General features: G+C 51.3%; 1 protein-coding gene across 6 annotated transcripts in view; it reads right to left on the bottom strand.

The window, feature by feature from the left end:
• ATL2 (atlastin GTPase 2) overlaps nt 1-10,051 on the bottom strand; it is a 48,276-nt gene extending 38,225 nt beyond the window's left edge. For 2 of the 6 annotated variants that reach the window (XM_017818821.1, XM_017818820.1), the window contains exons 1-2: nt 9,909-10,051; nt 3,898-4,037 (exon numbers count right to left, since the gene is read on the bottom strand). In XM_017818821.1, coding sequence (XP_017674310.1) covers nt 3,898-4,037; nt 9,909-10,036 — 268 coding nt within the window. In that variant the 5' untranslated portion in view covers nt 10,037-10,051. Of the gene's footprint in view, nt 1-515; nt 682-1,158; nt 1,259-1,664; nt 1,778-3,897; nt 4,038-9,908 lie in introns of those variants that run through there. The other 4 variants (XM_017818825.1, XM_017818822.1, XM_017818824.1 and 1 more) reach the window with 4 other exon arrangements.
• Nucleotides 10,052-19,609: the final 9,558 nt, after the last annotated feature.

The raw sequence follows: 19,609 nt of genomic DNA, 5'->3' as shown, positions 1-19,609 counted from the left end.
AAATTGCAATGCTGCCAAACACAATCAAACTTTTCCACGTGCTTTGAAAGACTGCTTTTTCCTCCCGGTAAATCAAGCCAGGTGAGCTGTCACTCTGCATCTCCTAGTTTATAGTGTGGTTAGATTTCCCAGTCTCTAGCTGGCTTGCAAATCAAGCAATTGAAACCAATAGTGGCATATGGCATCTGCTGGGTTTTGTTTAAACTGTGCCCAGTCCAATCGTGCTGCTTCCAAATTAAGTGAGAGTTACACAACAAATATGTTAATATAGTTCGGCGTTCCAGCGCAGCGCTAAAAACCTCACATGATCCAACTCATGTGTACAACCCTCACAAGTCCCAGGTGCCCCCTCTCACACAGCGTACGGCAGAGACACTGCTACGAGCTCTCAGCTTTTAAACTGTTCTTGAGGAATAACCATACTTAAAAAAAACCACACTGCGCAGGCTCCAGCACGCCCGGGGCTAAAACACCGCGCCGAAGCCAGGTCCCATCGCCACCAGAGGATAGATTACCAGCGAGAGCAGCGCTGACAGCGGAGTGCACCGGGTCCATGCGGGGGCCGGACCGGCGCGGGTCAGTCCCCTCCTTCCCGGAGCTGCTCCCTCCTTCAGCGGACGCGGCTCCGGGAAAGCCGGGCTGCCTGGCTCCGCTCCCGACACTGTGCCAGGCGAACGCCCCACGGCCCGGGGGCCCCTCCGGGCCTCCCCCCAACCCCGGCGCCTCACGGGGCCGAGGCGCACCCGGGCGGACGGCCCGGCCACACCACAGCAGGGAATAAGGTCACCCACAACGGCCCCCGGGCCGCCCCCGCTCCCCCCGGCTCCGGCTACCCTCCGCAGCGCGGGAGGCCCCGGCCGCAGCGCGGGGACAGCGGGGTGACCCCGCCGAGGAGCGGCCGCGCGCCGGTCCGAGGGGCAACCGCCGCGGCTTCCCCGCCTCCCACCCTCGGGGGCAGGCAGCCGCCCCCGCCATTTTGAGGAGGGGGGAGGCACGGGGGGCCTCCCCCGGCGCCGCGCGGTGCCGCCGCCGCCGCGCCCGCCCAGTCCAGCGCCGCGCCCCGGCCGAGCCGGGCCCCCACCGGCACAGCCCCGCCACCGCAGCCGCCGCCACGGCCCTGCAGCCGCCGCCGCCGCCACGGCCCCGGGGCCGCGTTACCTGCCGGGTCGGGCCGGTGGCGGGCCAGGCCCGCGCGCCGCGCCGCGTCCCTCGCCGCCATCTTGTCCGGGTTTAAAATTAACTCCCCGTGACGTCAGAGCTCCGCCGCGAGACCTTTATCGCCCCGCCGGCGGCGCGCGGGGGGCGGGGCCTCGCGCCCTCAGCCCGGGGGTGGGGCGGGGCCGGAGCCCCCCGAGAGCTGAGGGGAAAATGCTGAGGGAGAGGGAGACGCGCACACAGACAAACACAGACACACAGACGTAGAGCTTGAGCCCGGCCCGGACCTCGGGTGGGTGCCTCCTTCACGGCCCCGCGCCGCGATGACTGGGAGCAGCGGGGCTGCGGCGCGCGGAGCGCGTGGGGCACAGGGCGAGGAGCCCACACGAAATGTCTCCTCAGGGTGCGCGTCCCTCGGGGATCCCGCGCTCCATCGGCCGCTGGCCCAGCACGGCTCGCTCCGCGCAGCCAGACAGTCACCGCTCTGTCCACCTGCGCTGCACCCTCACCCTGCGGGGCCCTCACTTCCCTCCTCCACCTCTGTTGGGCCATGGGGGCAGCCAGGAAGGCGGCCTTCACTCCTCCGGAGTTCTCGCTCGCTCCTGAGTTCTGACTCCCTGTGGCATTGCTGCTGCCCTGGGGCTGGGGACACGCGGGAGGGAGGACGGCTCTGCATCAGAACAAGCCACACAAGTTCCCAAGGGACCAAACATTCCTGGGTTTTGCAAGAGCGTTGTTCCTCTAAACCCAAGCTGACCTTGCTGCGGCCTTTTAAGAGGCCAACTGTTAAAGCTTGCTGCCTTCACTGCACCAAGGTTTTCCAAGTCTGTGAAGTTTCCTATTGCTAAAGGTCTCGTAAACCTTCACAACCAAACTGGTCAGTTTGATCTTGGCACTTGTTACAACAACAGACTGTCCAATAAGTCATCGTGTGAAATGGACAACAGCTTTGCAAAAACCCACCTCACCATACTAATGTTGTCTGTAGAAATGATTTTTCTCAAAGTCTTGAACTATGCTAACTTACTTCATCCTGGAGATGCAGCTTTTGAGTGACTGCAACTTAAAAAAGCAAACAGAGTTTGGTTCTGCCTAAACAGGTGGAGAGAAAGCTCAAAAGAGATCTTCAAAGTAAAACCCAACTATCATGGCACCTGGAAGTGTGTTCCAAACCTTGCTTTCCACCCTTTACTACTGAAGTAGCATATAAGGGTTTTCCTACTACTGGGATCCATCACACTTGCTGCTGTGCTTACACTGGGCAGTTCTTGTGTCAGAAAGTTAACACCTAAACACACTGGAAAGACATTAATATGTCTAGAAGATGCTATAATCACACTGAGAACTGCACAAGGATACAATGATCAAACTATTATTATATATTCAATTCTAGTTCTGACACTTGGATTAATAAAATATGAAATTCTGTAAAAGAATTTTATTATTCTAGATTTACATCAGCATAAATGGAAGCAGGATTCAGCCCCTTTGTACAAAAGTGTTAGTATGAATACTACTGAAAAAAAATTGCCATTGTTCTTTTGCAGTTTGATACCCTCTACTTATTTGGTGAAAATTGGTGTGCTATTGCCTGTCCTTCTAACCTCATCCCAAGTCAAGGAAAACCTTTCTTTCCATCAGAAAGAAGGCAGAGCACACTCTGCATGTAGAGATATACAGGCAAACAGGCAAAGTAAAACACATTGAAGTAAAACACACTGAAAGCTAGAAACACTGTTAGCTGACAGATTTAAGCTTCAGCGGCTCAATATGAAAATTAAAAAAACTGTGGGGGAAAAAGACCCACAATACTAAAGAAGTTTCCTAGTTCTGTTGTTAGTAAACAGACTTGTTTCTGATCAAGTCTGGAACAGTTTGCCAGGGAAGAGTTTGAAATAGTGCATGTTCAGACAGATAGATTTCTGCTTCATGCAACAGGATTTGCTGCTCCTGTAATGTGAGAGCAGAAGTCAAGAACTTGGAGGTCAGAAAGCTCAGCTTTAATTCAGTCCTCTTAGGTTTGCAGGAAGGAAGGAGACATTTTCTGAGCTGAGGATTTTGCTATTAACATGTCATCTCCCGGTTGCAAATCACCACCACACTCCCGGCTACACGACACTTTCCTCTGAGCCAGGCTATGCAAGAGTTAGGACTGAAGCTGCTTCAGCTAGCTGTGGATTTGGCCTGAAAGGAGCTTGTGGAACAACTGTGCAAACTGCAGGCAGGCTGTGGTGGGAAGGGACTGCCAGAGCAGAAGGACATGTCTAACTCACAAGTGCGGGTTGGGTCAGTAGTCCCCTCTGCCAGCAAAGGCACAGTTTTGTTCTACAGACAGCATCTTCTCCTGGATTTGGCCATACTGTTTTAAAAAGCTCTGCTGTCCCAAGCTTGTCCCAAACCCACTTTGGGCCAGTCAACACAACCAGTGCCATTTACACCCAAGGCAGAGGCTACTCAGCCACTCTGCTTGGAGAACTGTCCCCTCCTGTGGCTGAAGGGGAAACAGAGCCACCACAATGTTTCCTGGCCTTCAGACATCACAGCATGGCAGGGGACTGGCCAGTTCCTGACCCATGCAGGCAGAGGCACCCACTGGACACTAGACAAGGTCAGATCAGACTCGAGGTTTTTATGCCTTTCCATATAAAATGCTTCTCTATCCCTATCAGCTAACCTGTGCAATGCAATTGGATTTGTTTAAGGTAACCTGTATAATGACAAATCCTTCAGCCAAACACCCACCTGAAGCATGCTGAGCACCACTCCTGGGCTTGGGAACAGAGCCATGTCCCATCTTAAAGGGCTGAGGGTCCTGGGATGAGCTGGATACATCTCCATTGGTGGTTCTGCACTTACCAGCCTCTTTCCTCATCTGCTTCAGGCTGTGGAGTCCAAACAAGGTGATTCTCAGTCTTCCTTCTAGACTACACAGGGCTGCAAGCAGTCAGGAGCTGAGGACAGACAGCTGTAAGATAAAGGTGGTTCTTCTGCCAGCCCCCACTATTCACAGCAATAAGGCACCTCCAACCCTTTGGCTGCAGTCACTAGGACCACCCAGGGCTTCCCAAGGAATAAGACTGGGAAGGCAATGAGAAGTCAGCTCTGCAGTGATGGACTTGCCCAGCAGACACCACCACAGGAACTGTGCCACTCAGACAAGTCTGAGATGTCCTAATAGTCTCCCACTTGGAAATGCATCTGGATCTCAGACTTGCTTCCAGAGGCAAACATATGCCCCCCCCCCAGAGTTCTGAAAAGCCCTGTAAGGCACCTTGTCTTGCTTTTCTCTGAAAAACACTCAGGCTGTGACACCACAGCCCTACTACTCATGGACTTCGTCTCCTCAGAGCTTCCCACCTCTCCCAGCTGGAGCGCTCCTCCCCTGTGCATGGTGCCAGAGAACGTGCTGCTCTCCGAGCCCCTGCCCACTCTGCAGCTGGATCCTCCGGTTGGCTCCCTCTTCCCATCACCCATCCCTGTGCCCTGCCCACATGCAGAAATGTACTGCTTGGTCCTGCCCGGGCAGGTTGGTGTTTGTCTCACCGCATCTGCAAAGATCTCAGCCCCGTAAACAGGCAATCTTGGTTGCCTCTGCGTTTTTTTATGATGTTTGCCATTTCTCAAGGGCATCTCTCTCAGATTCAGAGGCACCTTCATTTGTCACACAGGTGATCTAAAAGTTGCTGTGTGTCACTAGAGAGTGCTCAGCACGGCCCAAAGCTTGTATCTACCTGCGTGTGTTTGCACAACCTGGGGCTCACCCAAGGAAAGCCAAGGTGAGACACGGCATGGATCCAAGCCTGGTTCTTCTGCAGAGAGCTCCAAGAAAGCAGAGAGGCATTTGGGAGCAGAAAACAAGTTGGGAAGGAGGAGGGGAAAAATGCAATTTACTAAATCTTCTGAACGTGAAGCTGTCCCACATGCTGAGAGGAGATGCCTTTTTAGCTGGCTGCAGGACACCTGCTCAAGAGGGAGAGCAGCCCTTACTATATCACTAATTTATAGCAAGCCGAGTGGGAAACACTTCTCATTCTTCCCTGATGATGAGTCAGGAGCTGCTCCTCTGGGAAGGAAGGCTGAAATGACATTGAATTTTAGCTGTGAGAGCAGCTCAGAGCAAGTTGCTAGGCACCAGCTGCAAGAATTGCCCACAGGTGCTATTGCAGGAGGGGTTGAGCCAGTTCATTGGTTTCTCCCAGCGAAGCCAGAGTGCCAAATACCTTTGAAATGGGCATAATCCGTTCTCAGCCTGAAGGAGCTATTGCACAATCTTTGCAGGATTAAGGGTTTAAATTGAGGGACTGTGACACAGCGGGCAGGCTCAGGAGCCAAGCTTGCCTGCGTGGTACCTGTTAGGGGGGCTCTTTGGGCTGGTGGTACGCAGCCTGCCCCTGGAGGCGGCACTCTTGCAGGTGCAAATGGGAGCTGTCTCCCCCACCCTACTCTGTCTTCATCTTAAAGGGTGATTGAAGTCTTCAGAGGTTTAAATGGCTAAGTGGTTTTCTTCAGCTCCTGGAAATGGAGTTCTGTAGCCAGCTGAGGCTTTCATGTACAAGCGTTTGCTCAAGCAGACTCCTATCATTTCAGTCTGTATAAACACAGTGTGATTTCCATCTCCCTGTTATGCAAGAGCACAAAATGAGGCTGCCTTTAAAGACTGGGCTTGATACTGACTCCTGTGAAATCTGCAGTGCTGCTTAGAGTGCCAGTACACCTGCAAACCCTGGGGCTGCCCCACTGCAGAGGTGGTTCTGCCTACAGCCAGCACATTCTTCCAGCCTCACCTGGAGGACAGGTCTGCTTAGCTACGTCCTGCCTCCTCTGCCTCTCTAAAAATGAGAAGCACCTCTTGGTTTTGGGTCCCCTGGAAGGCATTTCCCAATGACCCCTTAGGCCACCAAGGCCACCAGAGAGAAAGTGCTTTCCCACACCCCCAGGCTTCAAGCTTCTTTGTCCTAAAAAAAGAGGAATTGCTTCAGCTGTCAATGTGCCGCCCCATCAGATGTCTTGCAGAGATAATCACACCAGCCCCCAAAGTCGTGCAGCCTCCCTCCAAGGCACAGAGCTGTGTGTGTTTCTCTGTTACAAACAGCAAGGCTCAAGGAAGGAGGAGTCTCCAGTGGTGCCCATGCGATCGACTGGTGACAGAGCTTCAGCCCATACCAGTATGCTTTTTCTGCATGGTGCATCCTGCAGAAATCAGGTTACCAGAGACAATTTGGGATGAAAAGTACTCCACCATCAGAGAGACCTCAGTGACAGCTCAGAGTCTCACTAGGAAAAATGCTGTGTAGAGATTTCATTCTTTATTGTAATAAAATAAGACTGATTTAGCTTAGTGTGCTGCAGGTATTTACTAGGAAACACTCCTATCAGCACTGGCTGTAGGTTTTAGAAGAGGATATCTGTCTTTGCAGCATAACTGATCTTTCATATCACAGGCCACGTCCTCCCACATGGGGCAAAGCCTCACCATGTGATACTGATTTGAGGGAAGTAGTGCAGCTTTAACACCCAGGGAGGGTATTTGGCATTGAGCCCTGTGCAGGCAGACCTGATTCCTGGTTGCATGTGGGGTTAAGTATGATTGCCCTGGCATACAAAGGGTGCTAATTACACAGCAGAGTTTATTTGTGTCCTTTGCAGCTACATGACAGGCTTGCTGGGTGAGATTTACAGGTCCTCACAAGGAAGTAGGTGGTTTATTCCCAGAGTTTCACATGCTTTCTTCCTGTGCAAGTCCAGACTAGCTGCATAGAGATGAGTTGTGCTTAAAAGAGGGATTCTGCTGTGGATTCCCACAGCAGAATCTGACTTGCAACTCTCATTGTCCTTTTCTGGAAGACAAATCCCTCCACCTCAGGGTCCCATACACACCCTTGGATGGGGTTGCATTAGCCCATCACTCTATCAGGACAGGATGGATTTAGAGGGAATTTAGCCGCAACTCTCTGTGCCTAGTTCAGGAGAGGTTTTGGACTAGCACAGGCTCCCTCACCAACCACTTGGGCACCTCAAAGACATGGGAGCTGCCAACAGGTGCGGGTGTGAGCTCCAGTGACAGCAGCATCCAAGAAACAGGAAACCCAAGTGAGCTTCTCCCACCAGCACTGTGGCCTTATGAGAGGGTGCCTGGGTCAGCACACCCTTCAGGGCTGGGATTACTACTGTGCTCCAAACCAGACCTGGATCTGGGTTATGATCCTTAACACACCAATGAAACTGTCTGGATCCAGTCCTGAATATTGAAGCGAAGTCTGGGTCTGAGTCTAGACATGAAGGGCCAGACCAGTTCTGCAGTCTCTGAGGTTCTTAGTCTGGCCTCTGGGCCAAGCTAAGGACACAAAGTAGAATGTGCCATTTTACCTGTCTGGAATAATGTGTGAATTTAATTAGATTTAATCTACTCTCAGTAAAATTTAGAACATGTTGTCAAAAACTTGTATTTAATCTAATACATTCTCCAAGCCTTTTTGTTTGTGTCTGAGCAGGGAACTTGCAGCACAGCTGTGGGCAAGTGCAGTACAATGAGAAGCCAAGTTTTAGCAGCACCCAAAGGATGGGGCTGAGATCAGCATCCTGTCATCTTTGCATTTGCGTCAGTCTGATTCGGAGGCTGTTTTGCCCCAAAACCTCTCTGCGTGACAGGGGAGAGAGTTTGGGAAAGGCAGAGGAATGTGGGGAAGGCATGGTCATGGGGACTGGTACCTGCCACTCCAGTGTCACCGAGGTGGACATGTCCTTTGGAAAAAGCACAGTGCCAGGTTGCTGGGGACTGCTAATGGAGAACATGTCTGGGTCCTCCAGGAAGACTGTACAAAGGATTCAGGTGCTGTCCTGTACATTCGCTCCATGTCAGCTTGCTCTGTGCACCCAGTCAGCCACAAAAAGCACAGTATTGCCCTTGCTGTGATCACATGTAGCTCGTTTGACAAGAGAAGGCTCCAGGGGCTCATCACAAGGAAAAACATGAAATTGTTTGGAAATATTAATCAGGGGGATATGACTTGTTTTGTTCATCTCAAGTAATGTTAACTTACAAGAAAGAGAGAAATAATGAGAGAAGGAGAGGGAGACAGCAGGCCTGGCTGTAGCAGAGGGCTGGAGGGTTAGCTGCCCAAACCAGAGGCAAATTCATTTGAGATCCAGGGATTAAGATACAATCATTTGACCTCAGATTAAACAGTGGATGAGCACAACAAGGCTAGCTTAAAACATTTGGAAAGGTGTTAAGGAAAATCAAGAGGGATTAAATAACAAAATAGCTGCAATAAGCTAGAATGCCTCCCCAGATCACAGGGAGCACCGAAGGGGCACTGAAGAGCTTGCTAGCAGGGACAGGCAAGCATGCTCTGTTCCATGGCTCTGCAGTGTTTGGGGGTTGAGTGACAGACTCTATGGGTAGTACAGGAGGGCAGCTTGTTATCTGGGGCAGTTGAGATGTGCGTGTGTGCAAGTGATTTGGCAGAGGCACTCTCCTACCACAGGCCCACCAGTCCCATTCAGAGCTCTCTGGGGTCCCGGTTGTCCCAGAGCAGGGATGTCATAGATGGAGCAGAAGGCACTTTTCGAGCAGCATTTGGGAAGGAGAGGAGCACCAGGACTGCCATGGGCTGTCATGCCAGATGAGAAATATTTGGCTGGTGCACAAGACACCTCACATCATCCCAGCTCCCCAGTAATCCCCCACCGGTGCTGGCCTCTGGCTGTTGGGCAATTATTGGCACAGCCCTGCTGCTTGTGGTACTCTGACCTCTGTGCAGGGAGATGTAGAGCAAAACTGAGAAGCCTAAAGCATCTTTTCTCCATCACCACCGTGCTGATGCCCTGCTCTGCCAGCACAGCATTCAGGGGGGCAAAACATGAGTGAGGGGTAACTCAAGCTTCCTTAGTGCCATCCAGTCATCCTCCAGCATTTCTATTTCACACTCACCCTTGGAGCTGAAAACAAAAGGAACTCTCCCTGCCTCACACTAGTTTGTTGCTGTTATTGAGCTGCTCTCCCTCACCCTCAGGAGAGCACAGCTGCCTGCCAACACCCCTTATTAGGAAGAAATTATCCAGCAGAAGTAGGCTAGCTAGCTGTGAAAGCATGCTCAAGGACAGGAACCCCAGGGCAGCGAGGCTCAGGCTCAGAGTGCAGTGTGGCTGCTTCCCAGCTTTGCTTTATGAGCTCTCCCTGCCAGCATGGCTTCTTTTCCTGGATTTGGCCTGTATTTCCTAGGACAAATCATCCAGCTCCCGAGTGACTGCTTACTTGTAGCCAACACACATCATCACTATCCATTCCCATTTTGGCTACATTGTTTTGCCACACCTTTGAAATCATTAATACAGTGCTGTTATATGGGTGTCAGTCCCAGATGGGCAGCACAACCTGAAATCAGTGCCCAGGAACTGTGGGACTGGCCCACCCCTACATGCTGGTAGGCACTGCATGGGGGTCCACAGTTCTCCCCAGCATTTGCTCCACTGCAGCTTTATGAAATGCAGAGAGCAGTCAAAGGCTGGGGGACACAGGGCTGTGTTGGATGGATGCTGGGTCTCCACCTTGCTCAGACCTGGTGGAGAACCAGCAACCCTGTGACAGACACAGTACCCTGCCCACGCACTTCTAGTCACAGCATCCCACAGATAAACACCAGCCTTTCCTCACAGTGGCCAAAACCACCTCCACGCTGCGACCATCAGGCTTTACATCGGGCTTTTTTTTATGCCCTTGCAAAATTAATGCCTCAGTCACTGAAAGGTACCTTGCAATGAGGAACTCCAAGGCTGGGAAGGGTCTTGAGCGTGGGACTGCCCAAAAGTGTATTGCTGCTTTTCCTTCTTCTTCTTGTCTGGTGGGCAGTGATCCCACAAAGCACAGCCTGTTTTCCATGCAGCCCCACCACCAGCTGCAGTGGCCTGGCAGGCGCAGTGACCCTGAGTGATTATTTAACGGCAGATTGTATAACAGAGCTGGGCAGACATTACATTTCTGTCTCTGACCTCAGCCCTGGGAAATCTCCCACCCATAAAACTTCCAGTCTAATCTTTCAGACCTCAGAGGAACAGCCTTGGGCATCTGACACGATCCTTCAGAGAGGAGTAACCAGTGGGGACCAAGTAGCTCTGAGCAGGAATGGGCTGCTCAGCACATCTCAGTCCCACAAAAGGGAGAAGAGGAGGGAGCCTAATGCCCCACAAGGGCTCAGGTCTGGAGCCCAGACCCTGCTGAAATGCCCAGGACAACACTGCAAAGTCCCTCTGCTCCCTGGTATCCATCTAAATGAAGCACATCACTCGCCTCTCCATGCCAGTGAGCTGTGCCAGCAAGGTGAAGACGGATGAGCTGGCCTTGGGTAGAGCAAGCCAGCTCCAACAGCTCCCCTGGGTTCCAGCCACACTGCCTCTGGAATCTGGGAGCAGCTGAGCCCTCTGACCTACCCCAGAAGGGGTGGGCAGTGCCCAGGAGGCAGTGGAGAGGTGCCTGCTGCTCTGGAGAGCCCCACACGGTCCAGGACTCAGGACACAGCAGCCTCATGCTGGTGATGTCCCTAAACTGTTGCTCCCAGGAAGATGCTCCTTCATGTGGCTGAGGAAATGGTTCAGGGCAGTGGCCTGCAGCCCTCAGTGGTCAGAAGGTCAGTGTTGCAAGGAGATAGGCATGGGCAGGCCTTGCTTGTCACTGCTGGGCACTTGCCAGCTGGCTCAGACCCATCTCATTCAGAAATCCACCAAAACCAGGTTCTTCTGAAGGCTCATTTGAGCAGACACCAGGAGCTTGTTTCTGAGTTTGATTTCAGCATGTCCTGGTTCCAAGCATTCCCTTTCAGCAGGACCTGGTGGGTGTGAACAGCCCCTCCAGGATGAGCCTGGATCTGCTGGAAGCTGGACAGGACCAGCAGGGCCACCAGGCTGGTTGAAGTGAGGGAACATTGCCCACAGGGAGAAGTGGAGACGGCTGGCTTGGTTAGTTGTGAAGGAGAGGAGACTGGGGCAATTTAGCAGGGGTCTACAGTGACTTGGAGGGCAGCTACAGAGAGGGTGGAGCCAGAGTCTTTCCAGTAGGTAAGACAATCTAACAGCCTGGTCAGCTCAGATGAGGTGTTGGGAAAAACTCCTTCCCTGGAAAGGTGGAGCAGCCCTGGGACATGTACCCAGAGAGGAGGCGTTTCCATCCTTTGAAGTTTTTCAGACTTAGGTGCTCTGATCCAGCTTTAGCAACAGTCCTGCTTTGAAGATTGGCTGAATCTGAGACCTCTCCAGGCCCCTTGTCACCAGGACTTCTATCAGGTGGCAAATCTACACCAAACTGAGCTGACGTCAGTCTCCTGCATTGAGCCATACATGCCAACTTACACCAAACACTGCTCTTGTAAAACTTACAAAGATGTACCCGCTTAGGGATGCAGCAGCCCACACATGATTTCATAGCAGCCTTAGGAGCACACTGTTTACCAACAGCCACAGCAAAAACAGGTCCAAAGGGCAAGATTAGAAAATCCAATATTTAAAATCTGTGACTCTTTCCACAGCTGGGCTGGGGAGCCAGCTGCTGCAATATAAGTCTAACCATTAACCAGGGGGCTAAAGAGGTGTAATGCTGTCTGAAGAACAGGGCACTGCATTACTGAGCCTGAGGTCTGTGTGTGCAGCAAGGCACAGGGATGCTCCTGCAGTGCCCAGCAAGCAGTGCAGAGGGGCGCTGAGTCCATATGCTGCCACCACATCTGACCCCTCTGCACCCTGCAGCGGCAACCAGCTATCAGAGCTCACCTGAAACCCTGTCTTACCAATTTCTTTGGTAGGGAAGAAAATAATAAAAAGGTGTGCGAATGTATTTTTAATAAGTTACATAAACAGTTAATTTCAAAGCTGCCTTATAAACAGGTGATATGTCAGTGCTTTCACTGAGAGGTGAGCTGGGCCTTTAATGCAGAAGGATTTTGGCTGTTTCAAAGGCAAACTGCCTTCCCCTTGGATGAGACCAATCTCATCTGGAAGTACCAGCTTCTGCTTCCTAGGAGTATTTTGATTTTGCAAAGCTAGTCTACTTCATTTACAGGCAATGGGAAATTGGATTGCAGCTGGTCCTTGGACGTTAAAAGCCTCCTGTGCATGCCTGGTGCTTTGCAGCACAAAGGAGGCTTGGACTGTACCCTGGTGTGCTGCTGGGGGCTGCTCAGCCTTGCTGGGGTGCAAGCTTGGGCTTTGATCAGCTTCTGAAAGAGCCATGCTAAGCAAGGACACAGTTTGAGTACAGTAACGCTGCAGGAATGCACTTGCTGTGGCTGAAGCTGCCATGGCTATGCCTGGGTTCTCCTGCCAGTGCCACAGCACCCAGTCGTGCCACTGGGGCCTGCGGTGCTGCTGCTGGCAGGGACAGCCCAGCCTGCCCCCCCCTCCCCAGTGATGCAAGAGGTGCCTTTGCACTTTGCCTCAGTAGCAAACCCGAGTTGGCAGCAAACACGCCAGGTTGGCAGCTCAGGGTCACGCTGCAACACAGGAGTGTGCGGAGAGGGGCTCGCCATATGGCAGGGTGGTTAACAGCTCTGGGCAAAGGGTCTGCCCGGGGAACATGTCCGGGTGCAAGTGCTCCCTTATCACACATTCACGTGGCTGTGTTTACCAGGCTGCTCCTCCAGCTGTCTGTGAGCTGGAGTTTCTACCCTGCTCAGAGGGCAGGAGCTCACGGTTGCGTTTTTCCATCTGATCACACTGATCCAGCAGCGCTTTAGCGCCAAAGGACGACTTGTCACCCTGCATGGGAGGGGTGTTCACCAGGTCACAAGTATTTCAGGTGTCCTGGCATGGAACAGGTTGAGACCTGTCCTGTGGCCTCACCCAGGCCAGCGGGACATGGTGTTCACTGGCTGACACAGCTGTGGGAATGGGAATGCCAGAAGCTGCCCCACACTTTCAGTTTACTCCTGTCCCCAGCAGGACAGCAGGGACAGCCTAGCAAGGGGCCCAGAGCACTCAGGCAGCTTGTGCAAAACACAGAGCGAGAGGCTCTCACAGCTGAGAGACAGAGGGCTGCAAGAAATGCCAAACCGAGGTTGGTTCTTCTTTTCCCCCAAGAGTTACAAAATCGATGGCTAAGTTTAAATACCAAAGAGACTGTGACCTCTGGCTCCAGGCTGACCCTTGGAAAACACATGCCCTAGCCTGAAAGAAGGGAGCTCAAACATAAGGAAAACCCAAAAGGAACAAATCCAGAAGGAAAGCAGAGCAGGAACAAGCCCAGCTGAAGCCAAGAAGGGAGGGCAAAGAACGGCTTTCCAACAGGCACTACACAGCTGCTGAACAACTGTGGCGCCATTCCTGTTCTGAAACCTTGTTTAAAGCCAATTTTGTTACATGTAGTGAGGACGGGAAACAAAAAGAAGGTGGAAAACTCCCCAAATTACCAACATGGTTAATGTGGTTTTAAAACAACTCCTGTGCTTTGGGTGTAAGTGATCTGTCTCCAAGTTTGAAGCTAGCCTCATTCTTTCCAGGAGTAAAGATAACACCACGGAGTCCAGAGAACAGCCAGAGCTTGATACCGCATGGCTGGCAGGATCAAGCCTTTGCCAGGCTCCTGCTTTGGCCCAAGGAGTCTCCACCAGTGTTAGTGCTTCTCTTTCACCTGTCTTCCTTCTGCAGCCCATCATTACGAGAAAATGTGCCTATGGCCTCTCCATCCCATCCCAGTCTCCCTTTTGAATCTCCCACTTGTTTTGCCAATGTGTCAGTGGCAGTCCCTGAAGATTCCCCTTCCCCCGCTCCAGTCTCTGTATCTTTCCAACCAAGCTCTCATCTCCTGCTTTGTGGGTGGTGCGAGGGGGTGTCTGTCCCTCCTGACTGTCTGAAAACAGGCTCCTCCTTAAAAAAAGCCACCAGACCTCATCAGGCAGGCAGGGCTCGCTGCTCCCTGCGCAGGGGTGAGCTCCAGACAGAGCCCACAGGGCACGGCTCAGGAGCGGCACCATCCAACAGCCAGGCAGGAGCCAGGGAGGCAGACACAGCTCCACCTCTGCCATTATTTCTCCGGTGCCCTCATCATGAGAAGTGGGACGAGCAGAGCCTGGAGGAAAACCAGGAGGAAAGAGAAGGGGACCCAGTCCCACCTCCTCCAGGTAAACATGCAGGCTTCCTGTATCCCTTTTGTGAGCCCTTTGAGGTAGATGTCTTGCCCCACGGGGGACCCTCATCTCTTCTGAGCTCCACCTGTGCCACTGGGGCAGTCAGTTTCTCATGCCTCTCACCGCCTCACTGCATTTATTGAACTAATACTCCTCAGGGCTCCCGGGCCATTTTAGGCATCGTTCATCTGTCCCCAGTGGAAGCAATTACACTTGTCTTGCAAGATCTGTTTTAAGCCAGGCTGCCATTTATCCATTATTATTGAAGTATCCAAGGCATTTGCACATGTTTAGAAGCATACCAGGTCCCTCAAGGAAGAGGGATGAAATATCACCTCTTGCCTGGTAGATTAAACTGCTTACACAAGTGGAATTAAATCTTGGTTCCTGAGTTATCCAGTGGGGCTCTTTTGCAATGCTGCTCTTAGGAAAAGGGTTGCAGAGATGTCTTAGGTCACACCCCAGAGCTGGCAAGACTGCAGGAGAGATTCAGACATCAAGTTTTCCAACTTGGATGCTTCTGGTTAACCCAGAGAGGATTCCCAAGGCAAGGATGAGTTTCTGCAGAAACAAGTTTACATGCTGCCCTCTCCAAAATGTAGTTGTGTTCAGCAACATATGTGCTCACTGCCCTTGGCCACACCCTACACAGTCTCTCTCTTCACTCACATGTCTCAGCAAATTCTCCTGTACGAGCTGGAGTGGCCATTCTGGTGAATAAAAGAGTCCAAACTCAAGCACCTGAGAGTCCTTCTGCATGTCGGGCTTTGCAGGTCCTTGCTGGTGATACAGTGCAGATGCTGCAAGACAGCACCCCATGACCTCAAACAGCCCACGAGCACAAACCAAAAGCAGTGTCAAATCTACTTAAGAGAGTTTGAGTAAGATTTCACTGTCCCCAGTTCCACAGCCTTGAGCTACAGAAGTCAACGCTCGCAGTCACTGGCGCTGAACTCAGATTCAAGGGCCTCAATTTCTTGCTGCCACCTGCTGTCCCCTGCCAGCAGGGCAGCCCTGCTCCCTGCCCTGCTCCCTGCCAGCACTGCCCTGAAGCTCCCAGACTGGATCCAGGGGAGGAAACAGCAGGACCCAGCCCCTGCCCCCTGTGAAGCACCAGGCAGACCCAAAGCCTGGATGCTAACAGAGAAACAAAAGTAGTGGCTTCTGTGTTCTACTTCTCCTGGTTACAAGCTCTGAAAGTACAGTTGCACCTGATTTCCTACCTGGAAGGAGGAAGCCACTGATACCCAGCTGCCGCAACCCGGGGCCATTGGCTCCCACTGGCAAACCCACAGGTTGTTTTGTGGTTCTTCCACCTGCAGCCCAAGAGGGGCTCGAGTACAAGCCGAGAAACATCCCGGGGGGACAAGCTAGGGTGCAACTGGTGCAGTAAATAGCTCCAAGGACAAGTGGGAAAGGCCATGTAAGTCCCAGTGCACTGCAGCACGAGCCAAGGTGAGATTGGCACAAAAGTAGCAAGGAGCCAAAAGAGGCATTTTATTTGCAACTCCCTGAGCAGCAGAGGTCAAGGAGATGCAGCATGTGCACTGTCGGGAAGAAATGAGGAGCAGATAACACAGAAGGATCCATGTGGCCACAAGAGCAGTTTGAGCAATGCAGGCAGCAGGTTTATTACTAGGCTAAACTTGCCCTTCTGATTTGCACGGGTACTAAGATGGCACTTGCTCATATTTGCTCTGTAGCTTTTTCTAGGAGAAAACTTAGTCTTTTACATCAGCAGTAGGATATTCTGTGACACTCAAGAAAGTTAAACTCAATTTGGTGTTTTAAGGGGATTTGCCAAAGAGCACAGCACCCCACTCACACACAGGGCTCAAGTGGCCTATATTTGACTTCACTTGCTTCAGTCTGGAATTGTGCCCACAAGGGGGTTTAATGCAGTTTCACCAGTCCACTTTAAAGCAGTGCTTTAATGTAATTCAGATTAACTCCATGCTACCCCCTGTGCAGAAGAGGTCCTTATTTTATCCTAGTCTAAGTTGTGGCTAAGCCAGCCTTGGCCAGGTGCAGGGCACTGGAGGATCTCGCTACAGGCAGACAGAGGCCTCCAATTCATTTGCCAGGCCTCAGAGGACATTGGAGATGGGAAGTAATTCAGAGGCAGTATCCAGATACACACGCAGGTGGACACTTACCAAGGACTGATCCTTGCAGGCTGACATCATTGTTCAAGATTTGCCTGACAATCTCCAGGTCAAGCTGTCTTCACTTCAGTGAATTCCATCCAGTCGTTGCCAAAGCTCAATCCCATGCCAAGCACTTGTGGATGCAGGGCTCTCCTTGCTCTAGCAGTATCCTTGCATATCCCTCCACATGAACAAGACAACAGTGTCAGCCACTCACCTTGCAGCAAGTGACAGCCCTGGGGAACAATGGCCCACCTTTGGGCCAGGACAGGCCCACAGAGGAGCCTCCTCCCTGCTAACTCAGCCCATCACAGGGAGAGGGAAGGCGAGAGCTGCAGACACAGAAGAAATAATAATTAAAAAAAAAAATAAAATCTATGCCTGCTACTTTGAGACAGTAAGTTTCTTGCTTCAACTGACAGAAAAGTAAGTTGAGTGGGGAATGCCAGGAAGCATTTCAGATAATCAGGTGTCTGGTCCAGAGATGCAGATCAGGTAAAATCCTGCAGAAGCCTGACAACAGCAGAGCTGCAGGTGCTTGGTCCTGAAGAGGACCCCACTCAAAGCCCCTGCCCATTCCTTCATGGCAGCCTTCTGTATTTCAGATAAACAGGATTGCATCACCTGAGCTGTGCCAGGCACACAAAGGGAATTTGGGACTATAGACCATCTAAAGCCATTTTTCCATCCTCTTTATTAAATACTGTATTATTTATCTATAGACAGAACCACAGGCCCCGAAAGGAACCAGGATAGAGAGGAGAGGCAAAGTCTGTTGGAAAAGGTCCATAGAGAAGTAGTTGATAAATGCCTTTGTGGCAATAGCTGCCTTATAGCTCACTGTACCCAACTCCTCACTCTCCCCAGATTCCTGGCAGGAACCAGTACCTCCTGGCCCCTCAAAGCCCAGCAGGCAAAACCCATGCACAAGCAGGTTATTCACAGTCTGAGCTCCACACAATGCAACAACCAGTCCAGTAACATTCCCCTGCAAAGTGTGGATTTGTGGGAGGACAAGGAGAGGCATGTTGGCTGTGCCTGTGAGGACAAATGCAATCCCTAAGGTCAAGCAAACCGCATGGGCATGCTGCAAGGGCAAACTGTTCCATTTCACTAGTAAACCAGGAAGAACTGCCAAGGAAACAGGGAAGTCAAAGATTTTGGGTCTCATGTATTCATCATGTGCAAGCCAGGTGCACAGAGCTACCTTGTACCAAGCCCAAAGCTATCTAAATAAAATCCATTTTACAACAATCAATCTACCAGACACCTGTCTGTAAAAACTTGACAAGCCTGGCTCTGAAAGCTTCTCTGAAAGCTTCTCTACTTTACAGACCAGCAGCACAGACATTTGTGACTGTTCTGTGCTGGTCCCACAATCAGGAGCCAAAGGTGTGCTCATGTTTCCTTTGCTCCTTTGGTCAGCTCCCCATTAGCACAGCAGATAAGAACAGTATCTCCCAGGTGAACACAGCGTCAGCCTCCTCACCCCACCTTTCCTCAGATCTCATCAGTGAAACTTGGTCTGTACTTGGAAAGGACACAAAGCAAAAGGCAGTGGTTATCAGCTTGGCTTCTGTGTTGCACAGCCCTAGGTACAAAGCTGATTCAGGGTTACTGGCAGGGTGTTTTGCAAAAGGTAAACAGACTCCTGGCCAAGCTGCAGGACAAGTGTGGACGAGTTTCTGAGCTACCACTGAAACTAGGAGCACTGGGCTGACTCCCACTCTCCTTGGCACACGAGTTAACCTCATGGCTGGCAGGCCTAAGCTCAAACCACCTACACAACTCAAACCAGGCACTTAAGTGGATGACGCTGTTGGGAACACTGATCTTCGTAGTCTTTAATAGGAACCAGGCCAATACGAGGTACAGGCAGTCACACGGTGACTGGGGAAATAGGGAATATCAGCACTTCAAGAGGACTAAATTATAGAAGCAGCTTAAGTGCTTGCAAAATGGCTTAAGAGCAGGTTCACATGGAAAGTGACTGCTGCTTAAGCAATTTAAAGACTAGCCCCTCTCAAACATTGGTCAGCTATGAGCAGCTTAGCGGAGGCAGGTCTCCTGCCAAGGCTGTCAGGATGGCAGCACGCCATGAGAAAGAAACAAGTATCCCCTTGGAGCAGAAAGCCTCACCCCACACACATAGCGCAGATGAGCGTGTGCCATCACGGTCTCTGAACTGCTCTGTCCTCCCCATGAAAGGAGGTTTATCCTTGGCCGGATGTTCCCAGGAAGGGTCTACAAAGCAGAGTTCCTGGAAAGCTGAGTCTGCTTTCAGCAATGAGAAAATGGAGGCTGCGCTGGCAGTCTCAGGGCAGGAGCTACAGCTCTTTTCTTCCTGCCAGTCTCAAAGAGGAAGATTAGCTTCTGTTGTCCCTGCATCCCTGAATATCCCTGCCCTATTTCTTAGGAAGTTTCAAAATGTACAGAAGACAGATAGATGAACCAGCTTCGCTTGGAAGCTTTGGGAGACAAAAAAAGAGAAGCTCCCTTTCTTTTTTTGCAATGCCAGGGTCATCAAGGGTGTGGACACTGGAGGTAATGGCAGGGGCAGATTGAAGCAGCACTCAAACATAAATGATGTGTTATTGCCTATGATGAAGAAACCAAGAAGTGCAGGGTTGTACCTGGCTGTGAACTTGAGGTCCATATCCTTAAAGACACAGTGAAGTATTTCTCTTCATGGAGAGAAAGGTGTCCTTTAGACTACTTAGGGTAGGGTTGTTTTTATCATTATTAGATAAAAGGTATAGCTGCAAAAAGCAAGACTAGAGAGCATGTTACTCTGAAATGCTTTGAAATAAGTCAATAGCTCAGTCCTGGTCTGAAATCCTGTAGTTAGTTCTCATTGCTTCACGTTAAAAGGATACAAAAAGGAAGAGTTAGAGGCATATAAAGGATCCTTAAAAGGCACATACAAGTCTTTGCCTATAGGGCAACAAAAAGATGAAAAATCTCCACAGAAGTCTTGGGCAAGAGGAACATATTTAAGTGTAACTAAAATATTCCAGTTTGAGCTCTGTCCTCAGAATTCAGGAGTTTGTTTTGGATTTAAAGCGCCACCTCAAGAAAAAAGGTCAGTAAGTGGGATTCCCACCTTTAAGTACTGAAGTTTTATGTTACCATGGTTCAGACAGAAGCCATGCAGTAACTTCAAAAAAAGATTACCCAGGTCGCTTCCTGACCAGA

The sequence above is a fragment of the Lepidothrix coronata genome, unplaced genomic scaffold (assembly GCF_001604755.1).
Source record: "Lepidothrix coronata isolate B3197 unplaced genomic scaffold, Lepidothrix_coronata-1.0 Scaffold71, whole genome shotgun sequence".
In the NCBI taxonomy this organism is placed as follows: domain Eukaryota; kingdom Metazoa; phylum Chordata; class Aves; order Passeriformes; family Pipridae; genus Lepidothrix; species Lepidothrix coronata.
The sequence above is the reverse complement of the archived record's forward strand: the minus strand, read 5'-3'. Positions and strand labels throughout refer to the sequence as shown.